This window comes from Coenobita brevimanus, chromosome 80 (genome assembly GCF_032717465.1).
Source record: "Coenobita brevimanus isolate Jiangsu-jjx chromosome 80, ASM3271746v2, whole genome shotgun sequence".
Lineage (NCBI taxonomy): Eukaryota > Metazoa > Arthropoda > Malacostraca > Decapoda > Coenobitidae > Coenobita > Coenobita brevimanus.
The window spans coordinates 28,336,308-28,358,903 of record NC_137033.1 but is presented as its reverse complement, the minus strand read 5'-3'; the positions used below and the strand labels follow the sequence as shown (position 1 = coordinate 28,358,903).

The window sequence follows — 22,596 nt, the reverse complement described above, 5'->3', positions numbered from 1 at the left end:
TCACTGCTATCATCACTCCTCCTCCCGTTTTTTCTTTTCTGTCTCTTCTCCACAGTTTGTATTTACCATCTCCCAAGTGACCATTAATATCTTCTCTTAATTTGGTCTCTACAAAGCACATGACATCAGGTTCACGTTCTCAAGAAATCGTTAATTTCAAGCCTTGCCGATATTAAACCATCAATATTAGTATATACCACCTTAAAATTATTTTTGATGTTTTTTATACCTTCCATTCTCCTTCCCTCTATCGGTACCACTTCCTCAATTTCTGATCTTTCATAGCCATCCCCCTTAGTTTCCTTCACTTCTATTTCCTTACATACCACTTCCTTACTTTCATATCCATCACTCCCCCAAAAAAAGTATTACGTTCTTCCTCTGTCCTCTTATCATATTTTTTCCTTTACTTGTTCCTTCAATGATTTTAAAACCTCTCTTTCTTCTTCATTCAGGTCTTTTCTTATTATAATATTTTCCATCCCTGCTTCTTTGTTTAGTTTCCAGGTCACTTTAAGTATATCTTTCACTACACTTTCTGATAACAACTTGACTCTCATTGGTCTTGTTTCCCCTTTCTTATAAGGCCCTATCCTCCTTACTTCCTCAATTTCTTTTACCCACTTGTCTCCTTCGGGATCAATCTTGCCTAATATTCCTCTCACCAGGTTCGTGTCTCTCTCGAGTCTCACGGATCTAACCTTTTCTTCCTCCTCTCTGTTTCCAAATATTACCACACATCTGTTCCTTTCTACAGATTCTCTCACTATTTTCTCTCTTTTCTTCAGTATTTTCACTACATTTTCTTCCATTTTTTTCTTGTTCATTTCCCTTTCTTCCTGGATGATTTCTCTTAACCCCTAAATCACGGGGTTGTTTTGGCGCTCCTTGCGTGTCCCACTAGGATATTCACTCTCTGACAAGCTTTGTAAAAATATTTGCCAAAAATCAGTTATTAATCCTAGAATATTATAATTACATATGCATATGGCACATACCTTCAGCTTTCTCCTGGGATGTTTGTTGAGCCTTCGTCGAGTACCGTAGGACTTGTGGAGACTTCTGAAGTTGGGTAATGAAGTTTCCACTTTACACTTCCCGACACCCCGTAATATGATTACCAAAGCCTGATATTATCATTAGAAACTATTCTATGATTTTCAAATAGTTTGGAATCCATACTCCAAAAAAAAAACACTGTGAAAGCAATGAAAATTACGAGCGCGTACGAGCTTCCCACTTGCGCTCGTTCCCCGCTGGGATTCTGTCATTTATTATTCATAAAAACACTCACACTTTATATTCCTATTACTGTATAACACTTATATATATCTGCAGTCTTTATCCATAAGTTTCCTTCAGTAATAGTAGTTTATTGTCACTGTAGGCATTCAATTTCTCTTTCAGTAAAATACGCAGAGAACCAAGGCTTCACTTTCACTGTCATAGCTTCAAGTATTTGTACTCACATTCTTATATTACTAATTATTTACATTTCTATTTACATTTTCTATTGTATTTTCAATATTTACACTTCTATTTTACTTACACTAAGTTATGCACTGTCACTTGCAGTAACTTATAAAACTATATTACACTGTTCCATCATATTTACATCCATTGCTTTCACTTGCTATTTACACATTATTTACATTTTCCACTTGCACTTTTAGAACTGCTTCAGGCTGTGGTAATCAAAAAAGCAGGTAATGCAGAGGGGAACCTGGCACTCAGCACACTGCGAAGAGGTGCATTTGTGCTCAGGTGTGCATCGGGTGGTATGTGCACACACCTGGCACCTGCAGATCGCAGCCTTCCTCTTGGTTGTGGCAGGCATTTGCACCAGTCTGTGCCGATCCACGTATGTCCTCTGCTCAAGTCTGTCAGGAAGTCTTACAGCATTGCGCCTTGGAGCTGCTGCTGTCACTCTACCATATCTCCCAAGCTGCTGCTGAACACAAGTCCTGGTGAACAACCTCAGGGAGAAGGACTCGGGGGGCTTTAACTTCATCTTGTACAGAATGAAGGTGTCCAGCATTGTCATGTCAATGAGATGCAGAAAAACTTTCCTGTACCACCTAGTATTCTTCCTGAGGCAGTTGATCTCTCCAATCATTATGTCGGATTTGTCCACCAGCCGCATGTTGATATTATAGTCTATGACAGCATCAGGTTTCCTCACAGGTTCGCCTGTCCTATGGTCGACCTTCCCAGTCTTTCAGTTCCCCCTTGTATATGGTGGTGAGCATGTGCACAACCCCCTTGTCATGCCACCGTATTGCCAGCATCTTCTCAATCTTGCGTAGGTGCACATCTCCTTGCTGCGAGTTTCCTGCCTCTGGGAATTTGGGGAAGTGGGCACGATTGCTCTTCACAGTGCTGCAGGAGCCGATGCCATGCTCTGAAAGGTATTTAGCAAGCTTCGGTGCTGTATAATAGTTGTCAGTATACAGCACATGATTCCCACCAAAATACCTTTCAAGGAGCATTTTCACTACACAGCCTGAGAAGCCAAGGGGGTGTGTTTTGTCCAGATCGACAGTGCTGGATGAATAGATGACGAAGTCAAGGATGTACCCCATCTTACAGTCGCATAGTACATGTACAAAGAACTTTTTTCCAAAGCAATGGGGTTTGCTTGGAATGTACTGTACAAACCTAAGACGTCCTCTGAACAAAACCAAGGATTCGTCTATGACAACCTTCTGAAATGGGTGGAAGAATGACATAAACTTATCCTTCATTCTGCTCAGAATCTCCCGGATCTTCCAGAGTGGGTTGGTCTGGGAAGGTACATCGTTGTTGGCGAAGTGCAGGCTTCCCATGATGTTCCGGAAGCGATCTCTGGCCATGTACTTATTGAAGGTGGGTGAGGGTAGTAAGGGGTCCATGGACCAGTATTCTTTCAACTCATGCTTCTTTGAGTGAGAAGCATGAGGACAAAGAACACATACAGCTCCTGCACTCCCAGCACGGTCCACTGTTGCATCTTCGCTGCACCTGCACCACTTGCAGCACATTGTGATTCGTACCCATTAGTCTCATCACATATGTGCTGCATGACTTTGTCATCGAGGAAGGCCAAAAGGAAGTCAGCACACTCAGCATCCTCATCAAGAGTGAAGGCAGGCTGTATCCTTGAGGAACTCTCATCAAAATGAAGATGTTCAGGGACGAAATCGGAACCTTCCGTCCACACGAAGGTGTCCAGGATTCCCTGTCGTGGCGGTGTAGGGTGGGTGAGGGTGGAGGATGGCTGTGAGGCAGACTGGGCTGTTTCAAGGCCACTCTCACTGACCCTAGGTTGCCGTACAGCACTAGCAGCCCTTCCTCTACTCGCTACTCTACTTTTACGATGAGTCAGGGATTTACCTCCTCCCCTATGGCCTGCCTTCACTGTAGGTGCTGGTGTAGACTCTGACAACGAAGACTCAGGAGAAAATTCCGCTGTAGATGAGGAAGAAATTAGTGAAGTGGGGCTGGGGGAGCGGGGAGGTGATTCACCTCGGGACTCGTGGCGGGCTGCGTCACGCGGGGCATTGTTCCGGGGCTAACCCGCCGCCTTTTCACTCCCTTCCCAGATTCCTTCCCTTGCTGCACTAAGGGCTCCTTTCTCTTGGAGCTAGGGATAACTTGGGACACTGAAGCACTCGTACTAGGAGATTCTGTCACAATTTCCTCCCCAGGCTCATCACACGATTCACCCGAAGGATCAAAGTCACTATCCATCATTATCATTAATAATTCTGCCAGTTCACATTCCACTGCTGAGTCACTAAGTCCTTTACTGCTTCCCACACGAGTTTCTCTAGGGGAATAGGTCACAGGGCCCTTTGCAATGGGCGCAGAAGCAGTGGAAATGGCGGGGCGCGAGTGCGACATGGTTTCTCCTCAGAGGACGACAAGGAACTGAATGACGTGGCATATGTGGGCAGGCAAGGGTTGACAATGTCAATAGGGTGACAGCTGCTAATTTACATGCTATGAAATGATCTGTAGGAAATCTCGACAATACATAAAAAAATAGGTAGTTCCAGGTGAATGTAAATATCACTTAGGCTTCTCCCTTCCTTTCTTATATATATTTTTATTACGATAATAGATTATACAGCATATTTCAAGGGGAAATTACCGGGGGGAATTAGCGAACGAGTGCACGTGAGGTGTTGTCAGGTGATAATTAGCCAATTCCAGGTGTATGGCACTATCCATCCATCCATTCATTGCCAGACGCCATGTATCCCAAACGGGGTGGTCAAGGGCTTAGAGTTAATTGTTTTACAGGGAGGGGCACTAATCCTCCACCAACCCCACTTGACACGTAGGGATGCCAACAGCATCTGGTGTTCCCTGGCGGTCACCCATCCAAGTACTAACCAGACCCAACGTTGCTTAACTTCGCTGATCGGACAGGAAGCGGTGTACTCAACGTGGCATGGCCGTACCTTATTTCTTTTTTGTATATATTATTTTGTATAAGAATAGGGCATAGAGCTTATTTCAATGGATGAAATCAGTGGAAAATTCCAGGGAAGGTTTGCTTACTGCAGTGCGGCCGGGCAGGCAAGAGGCGAGGGTAATGGAGGGGAGGTAGGGAGGGGAGTCAAGAATGGAGAAAAATGGCTAAATTTGCAACAATGGATGGGAGTACAAATGAGATTAGAAGTGCTGACTATTGTTGGACATTGGCAGTACTGATAGATGGTACAAGCCACCACTTGTAAGCCCAGGAGAATTCAAAATAATACAGAATCACAACAGTGAAGCCCCGCAGTATGATCCATTGTGCCCCAGCATCACGAAAGTGACGCCACGTGGTTAAGGGGTTAAGCTGACCACTTCTTTCTGTTCTTCTTCTACGTGTGCCCACTTTGCCTTATGCTCTTGTAATACACTAGTCACCTTCTCCGTTTTATTAGTACTCTCTTCTAGTTTTCTCCTCAATTCGATATTTTCATGCTTCAAATTTCTGATCTCCTCATTTGCCGTCTCATTGGACTGAATCAGACTCTGTATAGTAATCTCCGTATTTTCAGACATGTCCTTTAACACTAGATTCTCCACTTTCTTTTCAAGTTCACTAATCCTCATAATCAATGTTTTAATCAGATCCATGACATTAGTATTTCTATCAAATCCTGGAAATTCGAGTCCCTCAACGTTTACATTTTTGGCCATGTTTGAGGTTGGTTACTGTGTGTGTGTATTTACCTATTCATATTTACCTATTTGTAGTATACAGGAATTGAGCAATGCTCGTGTTGTCCTGTCTCCATATCCACATTTATCAAGTCTACCTTTACACACATGAATGTTTTTCTCATGCACCACCTCTTTGTCTAAGTCGTTCCAAATATTTAAGTATTTACCTAATATACCTAATTGTGATATACACGGAATGTACTATGCTCGTGGGTTTCCGTCGCTGTTTGTCAATAAGTTGAATTTAGCTTTAAACTCGTTTAAGTGTGTGTGTGTGTGTGTGTGTGTGTGTGTGTGTTCGACTCTGGGCATAGGCTTCACAGCCTGCTATCAAGGCCCAGCAGTCCTCCTACATACCAAACACCTCTACATGTCACCACTTCAGCACTAACACCCACCGTCCATATTGAATAAATGCTAGGACTGTCCCATACAGGACTGGTGTATTGGTATTTGCGGGGGTATTTTAACGACATGTCGGCGGATCTTCTGGTAGATCAGTAAAACCTGATTTAATGAAATTCAAATCCATAAACTGTTCCCTGCCCCAGCCAGGATTTGAACTTGGGTCCATTAGAACTGCAGGCCGCTGGTGCTTAACCCCTCCATGGCTGACCATGGGGAATGTATCACGACCCACAGGCCAAGTAGGGGGCTGATTTTTTAAGTTTCAAAAACTGATTTTTTTCTTGCCATATTGAAGAGAAATGTCTAACACACCCGGCAATGCAATTTTGAGCTTTCTAGACCCATTCTGTGCTGTGTAATGAAGCACGGAAAGTGTGAAAATTTACGCACATGATAAGTTACATCTAGGTACTGTTGCGACGAAACTTTTTTCTTTTTTTTTTCCTTGATGGAAAAACAATGTCAGTGGTGCTGAAATGATTTGAAATGACTAGACACATGTACATATTATGGAAGGTTTAAAAAAAAAAAAATTATTATGACTTTTTTCCCCCCATTTTTTAATGTTTATTGTGTTTCTGCAACAATCGAGTTAATCTGTTGCCTGGGAGGTTTAGTTTGTGTCTAAAGAGTGGTTAGAGATGACAGTTTTAGACTCTAACCAAATAAGGGTCCTCCTTTGCATGTATAGGCCGAACCGCAGTGTCTAGGATTCAATACAACTCGTGATTAGCACGTCACACGAGAGAATTAGCGTGAAGGGAAGGGAAGGTTTTACATCCATATGGTCACCATGAGAACACCTCATATGTTGCTGAAATGCTTATGCAAAACAAGAAATATGTAAAATGAACAAATTCAGTAAACAATGTGTACTTATAAATAAATATATAATTATGAATGTCTTCCTTCTTTTTTTACGTTTATAATGTTTACTCCTGCATGAAGTTGCCTTTTTCTTACTATGGGTGGTCTAATTCATTTGGAAAGAAAGAACGATGCTATTTTTAGTCTGTTTCAAGATAATGGGTGCTGCTGTAAGTGTATAAGCTGAACTGTCTCAGCCAAGATTCGATACCACCTGAGATTAGCATCTCATACAAGGGAACTAGTGTGAAGGGAGGAGAAGGTTTTACATCCATATATTCCCCATGAGAACATCTCACTATGTTGCTGAAATGCCTGTGCAAAACAATATGTAAAATGAACAAATTCAGTACATAACATTATGTACTGTAAACACTTCATTAGTCGAACTATATGGGGCTCTAGGGTAGTTGGACTTACCAGCTCTTAAAAAAAAAAAAAAACACCCACAATAGTTGGAAATTATTATGTGATTACTTGTTTATTAACACCAAACTAAAGAAGCATTTATAAAGCAATAAAAATAATTTAGCGCATATCATAGGCGAGGCTAGGATAGGAAGTTGTATAGCCTAGGCTAGGCTGGGCTAGACTAGACAGACAGACAGGTGGGAAAGTACTGTGCCATACGTGAATCTCTGAACACAAACCAACAGAGTAGGCTATTAGCATGCATCATGCAATAAAAATAAACAATAAAAACAATTTGGTGCATTTCATTTCTTAAATTGGTGGACGTTTATGCGAAGAGTTTTCATAGGTTAGGCAGCTTGTGTTGGAGATGGATGTGGAGGGGTACAAAAATTACCTAATTATGTAAAGTTCTGCACTTATTAACTCCACTTTACAATCAGTTAAACAAAAATGTAACACTTGGAATATAATAGACTATAATGTACCCTACCACTTGGAATATCCATCCATCATCCAGTCCAATGTTGCCCTACGAGATGAGTGGGAGCCTGAGGCTAGGCAAGTTGGTCTTAACATTTAAGATGAGGGCGACCAGCTTCACTCATCCCTGAGTGGCATCAGGTGAACAATAAACCCCAACCACCCCTTGGATACAAACCAGCACTGGCTTAATCCGATTGGAGTGCCTTAATTACCCACTAAACCACCAGGTGCAATAATTTGGTTTTATGGTTACCAGCCAGCATAGTACAGTAAATGGTTTCCTAGTGTACAGGCTTGTCACTCAGTGCACAGTCGCCCGTAGGCAGAAGGGAGAGGAAAGAATCAAGGAAAGAAAGGCAGAAGAGGAAGTGTAAAGTCACAGGCAGAAAGAAGGGGAAAGAATGAAGGAAAGAAAGACAGAAGAGGAAGGAAGGACAAGAGGAAACGGCAGACACCCTAAGCAGCACTACAAGTGAGTGGATGGTGAGCACCCCCACCTAAAACTAGAATACAAAAGTGGGTGGTAACCATTTGACCGGAGTTGTTGGCAATGTCTGAACTAAAACACAAAAGTGGGTGGTATCCACAACTGGGGTTTTTGGCCATGTTAAGTGTCCCCCAGATTCCCCCATCTGAAATCATTAACTCATGTTAGACATTTCAGAGAGCCTCGCAGGGCCCAATACCGGCCCAAGACACCAACCAAATGGGGAGATTCGCATGGCCCTGTGGAATGTGAGAGGTGTGAATGAGGAAAGCAAGAAGGTGGAAGCAGTGAATGTGTTCAAGAATGCGAGATATGCTGTGATGGCATTGTGTGAAATAAAGATGCAAGGGTGTGAAGTGGAGGAGTGGGAGGGTGTAAAATGTGTAAGGCTGGGCATAAATGGATGAGGAAGATGCAAGAATGGAGTTAAGAATGAAGAGAGAACCTGTATTTTTTACACAGGATGATGAAGAATGGAGTTGCTTTGTTGATGAATGAGGTGTGGCAGAGTGGAATGAGATTTTACAAATATGTCATCTCGCCATGTATGTATGCCATGTTCAAGTTTGAAAAGGTGAAAGTGGCAGTAATTGTAGCATATGCACCATGTGATGACACGAGTGAGACAGAAAAAGACAGGTTTTGGGATGAGCTGGATGAAGTACTAGGAGAAATGCCCATGAGTTATAAAGTAATTGTAATGGTTGACATGAATAGTAGAGTAGGCACTGGTCCCGTGAATGATATAATGGGTAACAATGGACTACCAAGAGACAATGATAATGGGAAGTGAGTGAAGGATGTGTCAGAAAAGGAGGTTGTGCATTTGTAATTCTTACTTCAAACACAATCCCTCTATACATGGTATAGAGAAAACGGAGATCATGTTGAAAGGAGCCAGACCGATTACGTGCTCGTAGAGAAATCAATGCTGGGAAGTGTTGCTGATACGAGGGTAGTGAGAGGACGATTTGGAGGTTTGTTAGATCATATGATTGTGGTATGCAAGATCAAGCTGAGAGGAGTGAGGTGGACCAAGAGAGAGGCGCAGTCTGGGAGAGAGACTGAAAGTCGAGAAGCTTAAGATCAAAGAAATGGCAGATGAATACAGGGCCAAAGTAAGAGAGGAGTTAGAATCAGTGAACTGGAATGAAATGAATCTGGACTGCTTGTGGAATGCAAATACAGATTGCATAGTTAGGAATGCTAAAGCAGTGTGTGGTGTGGCAAGAGTAACCACAAAGAAGAAAGGTACGGCATGGTGGGATGAGGAGGTTAAGAGAACAGTGGAGGAAAGGCTAGAGTGGATACAGACAGGGGTTCAGTTGAAATAAGCATTGAATACATTGAGAACAAGAAGCACAAAGATACTAGTGAAGAAGAAGAAGAAGGTATATGATGATCTAGGAAGAAAAATGATTGCAAATTACTCTGAAAATACAAAGCTATTCTGTAGAAGTGACACTGGAATGAAATGTAAAAGCGTGAAGGATGTACATGGTAGCTTATTAGCCCGTGGGGATGAAGCAAGGACCAGATGGATAGAATATTTTGAGTCTGATGCATGGGAATGGAAAGAGCAAAGCGACTGTTAACATGATTGGTACTGGGGGTGTGCAGAGAAGGAATCCATTGCCAGAAAATCAATGAGGACAAACAAATCTGATCTCATTTAATGCTCAGAAAACCAAATACATTAATTTCTCCAACAGAAAGAATCCCTCAGACTCCCACAAAATTTTAAATGATGTCAATATTCCCATATCCACTACAATTGATATCCTAGGTGTCACACTAAACATCAACTTAAGCTGGACAGCTTATGTTAAATCCCATGCTAAAAGTGAGTTCGTGAATTCTTCACTGGCGAGCAGTTGGCCACAATATACAAAAGTCATGTGCATTCTCAGATTGAATACTCTTCACCACTGTGGAGTGGATGTGGAGCGGTTGCATTGAGGCAGTTGGACAAAATTCAAAATAGAGCCATTAGATTAATCAATATATCTTGCCATTACACAGGACCTTCCTCCATTATAAGTACGTAGAGATGATGCTCCTTTAGCATTATTTTACTGATATTTTTACCGTAAGTGCTCTGACGAACTTACTTCAATTGCGCCTCCCTTCACATTTTCTCCCGAAATACTCAAGCAGCTGGGAGCAACCATGAACTCACTCTCTCTCCCCCGCCGTGCAGAACCTCTGCTTATCAAAATTCATTTATCCCCAGAACTACCACTCTCTGGAATTCACTTCCTGGGAGTTGCTTCCCACAAACAATTAATCCATTTTTATTTAAATCCAGTTGTTATAATTTATGAATGGAGGATGCCTTTAGGCACATGGACTTTTTTTGTTTTCCCTTTGTTTTTCCTTCCTGCATTCATTCTCAAAAAAAAAAGAAAAAAAAAAAGAAAAAAAAAAAAGAAAAAAAAACACAGGTGAGGAAAGCTGTGAAGCGGCTAAAAAATGGGAAAGCAGCTGGGGTTGATGAGGTGGATACAGAGACGATAAGTGTAATGGAAAGAGTGCAACGAAGTGCATGTTGGAGATATGTAAGTATGCATGGACGAGTGAAACTGCACCAGTACAGGGGAAAAAGGCAGTGATTGTACCCCTGTACAAAATAAGTCAACAAAGTGAGTGCAAGAATTACTGTGGTATGAGTATATTCAGTGTTGTAGGGAAGGTACAGTACAATCCCAGCAATCCGGTATCCAGACAAACGGAATACTCAGAACAACGGGAAAATTCAAGGGCTGGTAAAAATGTCAGTAAGTTATAACTGTGCGCCAATTTGAATGGACCGCCAAACCGCCGTTTGATAGTGTCACACGAGGCTGGGGGAAGTCAGACAAAGCGAGGTGGAGGCATTTCCGGCTGATGTAAATCCCTAGCAAATCCTCTTAACCACCCCTCCTCTCCCCCTCTTTCCCCTACTTGAATTCAGTCATCCTCCACACCTTCCAAAAATCACCAGTCTGCGTTTTGCCACCAGACAGTAAACAAGGTCTCTTACTATTGTGTTCCTCTGATAGACGGTAATTTGTACACTCCAAAATGCCTAAAGTGCAAACTAAACGTAAGCGTATCGTGCTTACCTTGAAACAGAAGCTGGACATATGCAACAGACTTGAAAAAGGCGAACATTATAAAACACTAATGGCTGAATATAAATGTTAATAGAAATGAAAGTTTACTTTGTTGGAAGAAAAATAAATAAATAATATGCCTGCACTTCATACATACATCATTTATTTTATTTTCTGCAAAACAGCTGAGTGGCGTGTGAGGGGTGGAGTGATGGAGGTCAGGTGGGGAAGAAGAAGAACAGTCGGGGTCAGAAACGTAAACAAAACTCACGTGGGGGCACAGGTGTTGTGATAATTCTACAGTGCAGTCTTAACACATCATCAGTTCACTAATAAATGTTCAGGCTTTTATTTCTTTATTTTATTTTTCAATTTTTATGAGTACAGTACATATAATGAATACAGTAATTCGGTAAACAATGGACTGGTGTAATTTGCAGTACTGCTAGTTGCTAGACATTGCACACGTGCGTTATGACCATGGTGTGTGTTTACAAGGCAGTTTTTCAGGCGGAATCTCTTAGTGTAACCCCTAATGTGACTGGTGAGTACCTGAACTGTATTTACTGCTGTGATAGCCTTTGTATAGATTTGACTTGAAAATCAGAAATACGGGAAAAATCTGTAACCGGGAAGGTAAATTCCCCAAGCCACCCGGTTAACTGGGATTGTACTGTATATGGAAGAATTATTAGAGAAAATAAGAGAGATATCAGGAGTCCTCGTAAGCAACGAACAGAGTGGCTTTAGGAGCAGCAGAGGATGCGTGGATCAAATATTTGCACCAAGAAAAATCGTGGACAAGGCTTGTGAGAAGGACTATAAGGTGTTTATGGCATTTATGGATCTGGAAAAAGCATACAACAAAGTAGCTAGAGAAGGATTGTGGAAGGCTTTGCGCCTGTATGGTGTAGATGGTAAGCTGCTAGGTGCCGTCAAGAGTTATGATGGTAGTGAGGCACGTGTAAGGGTAAATGGGAATCTCAGTGAATGCTTCACAATGAATGTGGGCATGCAACAAGGTTGTGTGATGTCCCCATGGTTGTTCAATATACAGTAATCCCTCCACTATCCGATGTAATAGAGCCCAAGGCATGTCCAGAAAGTGGTCCTGTCTGGAAAGTGGGCCTCTGACTGCTGGATTGGTACTTATAACCCTAACCCAGCCCAACTTGGAAAGCCACCTAAATAATTCCCTATCGGACATGCATAGCACTTATTTAAACCTATTTAAAACCCTATTCAAACCAATAATGGACATAAAGCATCAAATAAATGAAAAGGAACCAGAGAATGAGGAATTAGAAGTGAGCAGGGAAAATACTTAGGCCTAGCAGTGTACAGGGTACTGTACTTACAGCGCGTCTGTAGCCGCCTACTCGAACTCACTAAGGCTCTGGTAGTTGTGAAAATGCTCTTGAAGCACAAACAGTAATCCAGTGTTGTGCTACACTTAATTCTTTGCACTGTGAGTTATAATTGTTTAACACTGCACATTCTTCTTAACTGAACCACGCCAGTTTCAACCACCACTTAGCACTCCACACTCACTCCACACTTAATCCTTTGCACTCTAAATTCTAATTTCTTAATACTGCACAACATCGTAAATTCCCATGTCGTCTAGTGGCGAGGTATTGCAGTTTATTTACTGTTTATTCATAAAAAACGAGCACGTGCAGCATCCAATACGGTGGACGTCTTCCCTGAACGAAGGTTAGGCAGTAACTGGGGGCAGGGTTGCCAGATCTGAACTCGGCCACATTACCAAACTGCTCAATTTCCATTACCAAATTTAACTTTTCATTACCAAATTCTTAAAGGAAGCATTTATTCTTCACTAATTATATGTACAAATGGAAATAATCAATCTCCTTATAATCAGCAGCATGTTTATTTGTGCACTATGTATGCTAGCAGATTAATCAAAGAAAGCAGACAGTCCACCGTCTCCATTCTCTTTATCTTCATACATGTGAAAAATCTGTTTGGTAATGGATCATGCTAATTCACTACCAAATGAACTTTTCAGTACCAAATTGGCCTACATTTGGTAATGAAAAATACCAAATGCCAACCGTGACTGGGAAGGGGGGAAGAGGCTGTGGTGTAAACAGCTGTTTGGCGCTGTGCGGCGCCGTGCAGCAATTTTAAATTACGGGTGGGAAAGAATTCGGATTTTGGGGGGACCTTTTTCTTTTTTTTGGCCATTTTTGGGTACCGAAGGTCCAGGCCCACAATGTCCGGTAAGTGGGGAGTCCGGAACGTGGGCATCCGGAAAGTACAGGGATTACTGTACATATGGATGGGGTGATGAGAGCAGTAAAAACAAGAGTAATGGAGAGAGGGATGGCATTGGTAATGAATGGAATATCTCAAACTTGTTGTAAGCTGATGATGCAGTGTTACTTGCAAATACCCGACAAGAGCTTGGTAGATTAGTGCAGAGTTTTGTAGATGTCTGTGATCATCATGCCTTGAGATTAAATGTAGAAAAGAGTAAAAATGATGGTTACTGAGAGAGAAAGTGACTCCTAGTGTGATGTTACAGTGAATGGAGAGAGACTACAAGAGAGAGGAAAATGTGCAAAAGAAGTGGAAAGTAGAGTGACACAAGGAAGGAAAGTAGCTGGTGCTATGAAAGCCAAGATAAGAAGCATGAGGTTTGAGTGTTGCAACTGCAGGAGGCTTACATGAAGTAGTGATAGTACCAACTTACCATACAGATGTGAGACTATGATGTGGCATGAAAATGAAAAGTCAAGAATATGAGCAGTAGAGATGGGATTGCTGAGGAATGTATGTGGAATACAGAGAGTGGATAGGATACAGAATAATGTGATTTGTGAAAGGTGCTGAATAAGGAAGTCTGTGGACACCAGAATCAAAGAGAGTGTACTGAGATGGTAAGTGGAGAGAATGGATAACAACAGAGTGGTGAAATGGGTATATCTGAGCAAATCTGAAGGAGAGTGGATGCGAGGTGGGCCAAGAAAGAAGGTGGAGGTACTGTATATGGTGGATGAGTGTGAGGAAGAGAAGTACGGAAGTTGGTGAGGCTAAGGGACTGACGAGAGATCGAGCTGGCTGGATGACGTTTGTGTGGAGAAGTGCATGACTAGGGATTTGGCACCCCTTTTTGACGTGACAGCGTTCGCATTGAGTCTATCAGATAGGTGTACATGAAGCTACAAAACGTGGTGAAATTTTTGGCCTATCAGACAGAGCCAGGATTTTGAGGGCTTGAATGATGCGTGAATGAAAGCGTGGCCCACTGCATTGGGCAAACTTTGGCTGTCTGGATGTGCTACTCCTCACCCTGCTGAAGGGTGGGAAAGGAGGTCTGGATGATGATGATGATGATGATGATGATGATGATGATGATGAAACAGTACAAACAGGAGAGCGAAACAGCAGTGCAACCTCACCCAATGATGGTCAGACGCAAACTGACTGTGTGGCTGCCTTCAACTGGCTACCAGCCCCGAGTGTCCAGGCAATGTTGGCAGGCTTATTTTCCCACAAAATTCCCACAAACAATAAAATATCCACAAAAGTTCCCACATGGGGATAAAATTCCCACTAAAAATTCCCACGAATTTAATGGCTAAAATGTCCTCACACAAAACTTCCCATGAAAGGCCAATTCTCCCACAAATTTGTGAGAAAGTCCCACAAAGTGGCAAGGCTCAGTTTGATTTCGAATTATCAGAAATTCTGCCTTCTGCAGGGTTGACTTCTTGAGGTTTTACTGTACTTATCAATAAATTTTTTTATTTATCATCACTGTGAATGTCTTCCCTCTTTTTTTTTTTTTTTTAATAATGTTTTTTCCTCGTCTCCCTTCCAAGTCAAAAGCAAACACTGATTAACAGTCACTGCCTGGAAAATACACTTTCTTTCTTTTCTTGACTTTCTTCCTTTCTTATTCTTACTTACTTTAACACTTGAGGGGAGCAAAAGTCTGACATCCACTCATGACTGAGTCACGAGATTCACTGGCTGTCTCAGTGGTTTAGAGGCTAGAGTACACTTGTGTGAACATCTCCCTGACCTTCATTCCTTTCCCAAAATTCTTTACAGTTTTTTACAGGTCACTCCGCATTGATGCCAGCGGCCACGCTACGGTAAAATGTCGTTCGACGCCGGCTGCCACAGAAGGGTTAAGGAGAGGGTGGCAAAGGAAGAGAGGACCTATGCACCTAGGATGAAAATACAGTTTCAAAGTTGAAAAATCAAGCAGTAAGAGGTGCCTTCTACAGCAAGATGAGTAGAGCTGTGACTGAACAGGATGCTGTTGACTGAAGTATTAAAAAACAATGCAAAGCTCTCAAAAACATTATCCTGAGAGTTACTGACTCAGTGTGTGGTTGGACAAGGGTCCCACCTAGGCATAAAGTAACATGGTGGTGAGATGAGGGCAGGGAAGCCACACCTGAGGAGAAAAGAAGGATTTTCAGGGTATGGAAAAGGGTGGGTAGCAGAAAGGAATACTTGTCTGCCAAGTGTGGGGATAGACAGGAGGTAAACAGGACAAAATCTGAGTCTCAAAGACTTACTGCATAACCTAAATAGCATTGAAATAAAAAATATGATATTTAATTGGCAAATCAATTGATGAGGGAAAACAGGAATATCACAAGTGAACAATGTGTGACGAATGATGAAGGAGAGGTAGTGGGGGACAGTGAGGATATTAAAGATGCCTGGAAAGAGCATTATAACCAGTTGCTGAATGAAGAGTTTGACAGGAATAGGGAAGGTTTGGAGTCAGCAGATCCAATGTCTGACCCATGACCTTTCATTGATGTTGCTACTGCAAGCAGGGCAATACAAAGGATGCAGTTGGGGAAGACAGCACATGTGTCTAGATTAACTGCTGAAATGGTGAAGCTTCAGGAGATAAAGGAATGGGTTTTATTTACTGATCTGATAAATATCATTATATATGAGTGTGCTGTCCCAGATGACAGGCTGAAGAGTGTGACTGTAAATGTGTACACACACCGAAGACGTATCATTACATCTCTTGACTGAAACAAAGTGACATCACGAATGAAAGATTTGATAACAGGCCCATGAAGAAATTTCCTCATGGGGCTATCAAATCTTTCGTTCTTGGTGTCACTTTGCTTTGTGCAAAAGGTGCAATGATACTTTTTCGTGTGTGTGTACAAGGGGAAAGGTGATGCCCTGGAAAGAGGAAATTATAAAGTCATAAAACATTTGGACCAGATAATGAAGGTAATGAAGAGAGTCCTAGAAGTGAAATATTAAGGAATAAGTGAATACTGATGAAATATAGTTTGGGTAAAGGAACCACTGATGCTATAATCATTGTTAAACACATCCAGTAAAAATATACAAGAAAGAAAAGGGAGCTGTACTTTGTTTTGGAAAAGGCTTTTGACAGAGTCTCTAAGGAGGTGGTGAAGTGAACAATGAGAAAATTTGGAAATGAGAAGTGACCGATTAGAGTGGTTATGGCTATGTATGCACCCAGATGAGAGTTAATGAAAATTAGAGTGACAACTATTTGTGAATGTTGGCATGCATCAGAGGTCAGTCTTGAGCCCCGCACAGTCTTGGTGATAGAACCTCTATCATGTGAACCAAATAACGAACTCTCACAGGAAATGTTGTATGCTGATGACTTAGCATTGACTGCACAGAATGCAAGGGAAGTGGAGGAAAGATTTAGGATGTGGAGAGACAGAATGGGGCGTAAGGGTTTGAGAGTACATGAGAGTACAAGCAGATAAATCAAGCGATGATATCTAGGGCTGGTGGTGGTACTGCCAAAGCAGAGGAGGAGTGGCCATGTGTGCTTTGCCACAAGGAAGTGGGATGCAACACCATCTTGTGCACTGTTTGTGCCAAGTGCGTGCGTATGAGATGTAGTGATGTTAGAGGCAGACTGCAAGATAATGCTGATTTTAAGTGTGCCGTGTGTCGGGGTGAGCACGTACAGATTTTCAGGCATAAAAGGATTGATCTTGCTGGCAAGTCTCTTGAGTGTGTGAAGAGCTTTGTTATTTGGGGGACATGCTATATGCTGGAGATGGAGCTGGAGCTAGTTCTGTCACTAGGGTATGGAGTAGTTGGAGGAGGTTCAGGAGCTGCTGCCTCATCTGACACTGAGAGGGGTCTCTCTCCATGCTAAGGGATCTTTGTATGTGGCATGTGTTAGGTGTGTAACGCTGGTATGGTAGTAAGACCTGGGCAGAAAAGGAAAACGATATTCAGAGGCTCAAATGTAATGACAATGATTAGATGGATACGTAGTTTGCCCTTGAATGAGAGGCTTGGGGGGGTGGGGGGAGGCTAGGTTTATGAATATAGAGTTGAATGGAAGGATGGGGCTGGAGTGTATTGGTGTTGTGGTAAGGATGGGTAGATTGAGATGGTTTGGGGATGTGAAGAGGATGAGGGATAACAATTGGGTGTGGAAAGTAAGAATGTTGGGGGTAGGGTTGTAAAAGGCAGACCGAAAAAGACCTGGGACGAGGTCATAGAGTGTGAACTCAGGCATATGGGAATGAATAGGGAGGCTGCCAGAGATGGAGCGGCATGGAAAGCCGCCATTAGTGACCAAGGAGGAAGCATGCAAGCATGTCAGAGCCTTGACAAACGATATGAAACGATAGGGACAAACTTCTCATTTAATAACTTAAAAGTATCAGTCCACTTACATACTGTATACACGATCAAAAGAATATTGTTACACTTTTCCCGTCTTTACGTTTTGAAACTGTGGTCAAGCCACTTGAATATGTTCTTCGGTAACTTTTCATTTATGTATATGGCTGTTACTTCTAACAACACCTCACAAAGTATGAAATTTATACAGCATGTATTAAAAGCTGTCATCCAAAACAATTTGCTTCAAGATGAAATCGCTAACAGCAGCAATGTTCATATGACACCATCAATCACGGAAGTAAAGATACCTTTTTGATTGTGCACATTCGCAAATGAGAACTAACTGTATCAATTATGCGCAATGTAATTAAATGGAGTTCAAAGTACACTAAACTCTCTTGCAACACATAATAAATGTGTCACAGTAAGAATTACACCTGGACAACATACGAATGGAAGAAGCTGAAATAAATTGTCTGATGTCTGTAGGAATAAAATATTAAATAATTTGGAAAAGTAGTACTGTATTTATGGGCAAAGCAAAGGTCAAGTAGTCAGACAACTGATCTACTGTCTGAAAGACTGCAAGTGTCTTCTTAGGCTGGGGCATCAATAGTCTGATGATCTGAAATTCTTAAAAACAGACTTTACTGATTTACCACAAGACCCACCAACATGTAATACAAACATCCCCATTAATACTACTGCACCAGTCCTGAAAGAGAAACTCCTAGCATGTATTCAATACTGACGGTAAGTACAATATTAATATCATGGTGTGACATATGACGAGTCTCGTGGACAAGGGGCGAATGCGCCACCCCCATCAAAAATGAGTAATGCATGTTTTCCGATAGATGGAAGCACTGAAAATCTTGTGGTGAAGAGCGTTTTCCGATTCCGACCCATGTGGGTTCAGAATTCTAGGTTCAATCTCCCTTGTTTTGCACACGTGGAGGGGAGGAGGAGGAGGGCGGGGAGGGTCTGTGATTTCAGAGCGGTAGGGGCGAATGTCGGCACGCGCCCAGCCAATGGGCGAGCGGCTCCCTCTGTCAGAGTTAAAGGGCCGCCTCTCAGATGCGCGCCAGCACCCCCGCTAGTCATCCCGCCAAGCACGTGAGTGAAGCCTGGCTTTGTTTACACTCCGATGACGTCCTCAACTACTAACCATTAGGCCCCCCCCCCCCCTTCTTCACCTTGGTGTGCGGTTGGAGTTGTAAATAGTTGGTGAGTATTATAACTTCATTGTGTCAGTCATTAACAATATAATGGTTATCACACACAATAAAACAACCTGTTGCCGATAAGATGAAAATATTTAATTAATAATTATAGGAAAAATATTAATTATAGGAATTTTTGGCTGAAAATTTCACAGTATCTTAGTTTCATTTACATCTAATACACAAATGAATTTCAAGTTTATTGAACAATAATTACTATATGCTGAAAAAACACCATCGCGTGTTTTACTGTGTGTGTGTGTGTGTGTGTGTGTGTGTTTTTATTTTTTCCTGCAGTATAAATTTGCCTCTTCCAGAGGATTCTAATGATATATAATAACACGCTATTCTATAATATTCTATGTCTGCCGCCTATTCCTGAACTTTAAATGCTCCTTAAAAAAAAAAAAAAAAAAAAAAAAGGCGCATTTGCCCATTGTCCACGAGACGCCTCATATGAAGGTGAACTGCAAGTACAGACACTGTAGTACCTCATGGAATGGACTACAGAAGATTGTGCCTATAGATATATTTTGCTGTTTTTGTTGTGCTGTTGTTGTTATTAATGATTATTACTGTTGCTGTTATTATTGTGGTCCCCTTTGGGGGAAGTGGGATGAAGTTGAGATACAACTGCGGACAAGACAACTGAATCTGTTACACTCTCACTGTTTGATTGCTTTAATTTGGGTAACAAGACATAAAAAAATGTACATTTTATCTGACTGACACGTCAGTATGCAACAGAAGCTGATCGTAAAATAAATTACTTTCATCCAAACGATGGGAGTATAGTACGTTCATCTGTCCATGACTTTACAGCTGTATAAGTAGATCCAAAGCTGAATTATAATACTGCTGCCACATGGCACATAAATAACAGCTACTACAAAACTCACTTGTCAAGCTTCTGCAGGTCAGACACCTTCTCAGCATACTCAGTGTTGTCTACGCGTATCTTGGCTGCCAGATCACCGATGGCCTGTGTCTCATCCCTAATACTGTTCTGAATCTTCTTGGTGGCAGCCTGAAAATAAACAACATGCCTCATTATACACTGTGTCTCAAGATTTATATGTATTATCTTAAGCAGATTATACTTACAAGAAAATGGTACTATGCATGTACAGTCATGGACAGAGAAACCTGGACAGGTGAGTTGAGGCAAATGTCATATTTCCTCTTTTCCCGCAGCTTGTCCGTTATTCTTCGTTCACGACTCCTTTCCCCCATCCCCCACCCCCCATCCCATTAATCCCATCTCTCCTCTTCCCTAGGCTACTCAGCTATCACACACACACACACACACACACACACTTGAGAAGCTGATCTTCATTCTTTATAAATGCAGCTGCTCTCTCTCTCTCTCTCTCTCTCTCTCTCTCAAGGTTCTGTTGGAGTGAATAGTGTCTGTGCAAAGTATGCGTTTACTGTATATATATATATATATTGTTACATAGCCTATGATTTCATCATCCTTTGTGTAATTTTAACGCACAGTTGCTGCATGTTTGATCACGAGCGTGTTCTGCCTCAGTCCCCCCCTTCTACCGTTATAGTAGAGTAAGTCGACATTTCTGTTATTCAGTGCGGGATTGTCATCTCTTTGTCCCCATGGCTTCATTTGCGCGTCCTTATTACAAGTTGTATCAGGCTCTGCTGGCCCCTATATAATGAGCTCAGTCTCTGCATCATTGCCACTTAGATCTGCTCCTCATTTTGTTCACATCTCTGTCCTCCCCTGTACAGATATTATTATTGTGAGTGCTCAAGAAATCTCCAACCATCTAGCAGCTGTGTGTAATTTGAGTATAACTGTTGTTGCATTTTTTCTTGTACTGTATAGCATAAGTTTAATTTGTAGGCCTAGTGAAGTTTTTGTAATTCGTGTGGGGTTCTTTATGTCAGTCATTTTTGATAATAGTTTGTATCTGTAATAATTTATCTGGCATTCACTGAGTATTTTCTGGTATCTCATTTTATCAGGGCTGACTTAGATAAATTTACTCTTGCTAATTTCGTGTTAATAGAGGCTATTGCAGTTAACCATATATTTAACCTGTTTATTTGCCATTACATTATCCTTATGAGTCCTGAATGTTTTGTTGTTAGTTTGTGCATTAAACTTTAACTTGTAATTTTATCTAACTCTTTTGTTTTGAACCTGGAACTTTACGGGACTAGTGATTTTTTAGTATTCTCACTTAAAGTGTACATTATCTTTCTCTGTTCCGTAACATAAATTTGGCGACCTCTCATCAGGATATTCAGGATATTATCATAAGGGTTTGATATTTTGTGACTGTGATATATTCATGATGGCTACTATTTCTACACTTGATGAAGCCAAAGATTTTTTGTCAAATGTGCAAACAGTGTGTGATATAGAAAACAGAACAAAGAATGAACTTAAGATTGTTGCTCAACAATTGGGATTTGTTGTTCGCTCTCATCAGTCTAAAGATCAGATTGTTGCCATGATTAATGAAAGCTTGTTTAATGTAACTCCTCCAAATGAGCAAACGCAGATTGAATTAGCTAAGTTACAGCTAGCCCTGCAGGAGGCTCGTGTTAATGAGGCAAATGCTCGTATTCGAGAGGCAGAGGTACAGGCTCAGGCACAAATTGAACTTGCCAGGATTCAGGCAGACCATGAGTATCGCATGAAACAAGGTGGAACTGGATCATCTAGCTCTGATGATTTTGATGTGGCTAAAAATGTTAAACTTGTCCCTCCTTTTAATGAATCTGATTTAACAAAGTATTTTCAGTTGTTTGAGAGGGTAGCTACAGGTTTTAATTGGCCTAAGGAGTATTGGCCAGTACTCCTTCAAACTGTTCTCACCGGTAAAGCTCAAGTAACTTATGCATCTTTGCCTCAGAATCAGTCTGATAATTATGATGTAGTTAAGAGCTTGATTCTTAAGGCCTATGAGCTTGTTCCTGAAGCTTATAGAGTAAAATTTAGGACAACTTATAAGCAAGATAAGCAATCCCATGTTGAGTATGCAAAAATCAAAGAAGATTTGTTAGAGCAGTGGTTAAATTCTAAGAATGTGGATTCTCATTTTGACAAATTTAAGCAGATGATTTTGCTGGAGGACTTCAAAAGGTGTATTAGTAAAGATGTAAGCCTATATCTTGATGAGAAAAGAATAGATAATTTGTCTGATGCTGCAGTTTTAGCTGATGAGTATGTTCTCACTCACAAGAGATATTCTAAAGAAAAAGGGAAAGCTGAGAGTAAGTACGTTGCCTCTACTCAGAGTACAGGTAACAGGAAAGAGAATAAAGATGATGTTTCTCAGGAAGTAAATACCAGCTTCACCTCTAGATTTCAGAAAAGTAAATGTACTTATTGTAGTAAGCTTGGTCATACTACGGAGAGATGTTTCAGGAGACAGCGTGATGTGAACAAAAAGGAGTCTTTAAATATTCAGTCAATTGGTCTAGTGTCCACTCTTGAGAGTTCCCAGAATTCTTTAACTGAGTTAACTGAACCTGCTTTGAGGGGTAACTTAAATTCTCATGATGGAGCTCCTCTTTTGAGCAGTAACGTGGGTGACACTCTCAAGAGTTCATGTGCTAATTTCCTGTCTGATGGTTTTGTCAGTCCTCTGGACAGTAATGACAGGAAATCAGTTCAAATATATCGTGATACAGGTGCTTGCCAATCCCTTATGCTGACCAGTGTTCTAGGCTCTAATTTTAATTCCTCTGATGAAACTGTAATCTTACAAGGTGTAGGGAATAATTACTTCTCTGTTCCTCTGTG

At 41.4% G+C, this 22,596-nt stretch overlaps 1 protein-coding gene and 1 pseudogene across 1 annotated transcript in view; both read right to left on the bottom strand.

Moving 5' to 3' along the window:
- Positions 1-22,596, bottom strand: part of LOC145409375 (dolichyl-diphosphooligosaccharide--protein glycosyltransferase subunit 1) — a 332,958-nt gene that overhangs the window by 10,324 nt on the left and 300,038 nt on the right. The window contains exon 9 of the mRNA XM_080279850.1: positions 19,721-19,848. Coding sequence (XP_080135976.1) covers positions 19,721-19,848 — 128 coding nt within the window. The remainder of the gene's footprint in view (positions 1-19,720; positions 19,849-22,596) is intronic.
- Positions 4,329-4,447, bottom strand: LOC145409387 (5S ribosomal RNA; annotated as a pseudogene).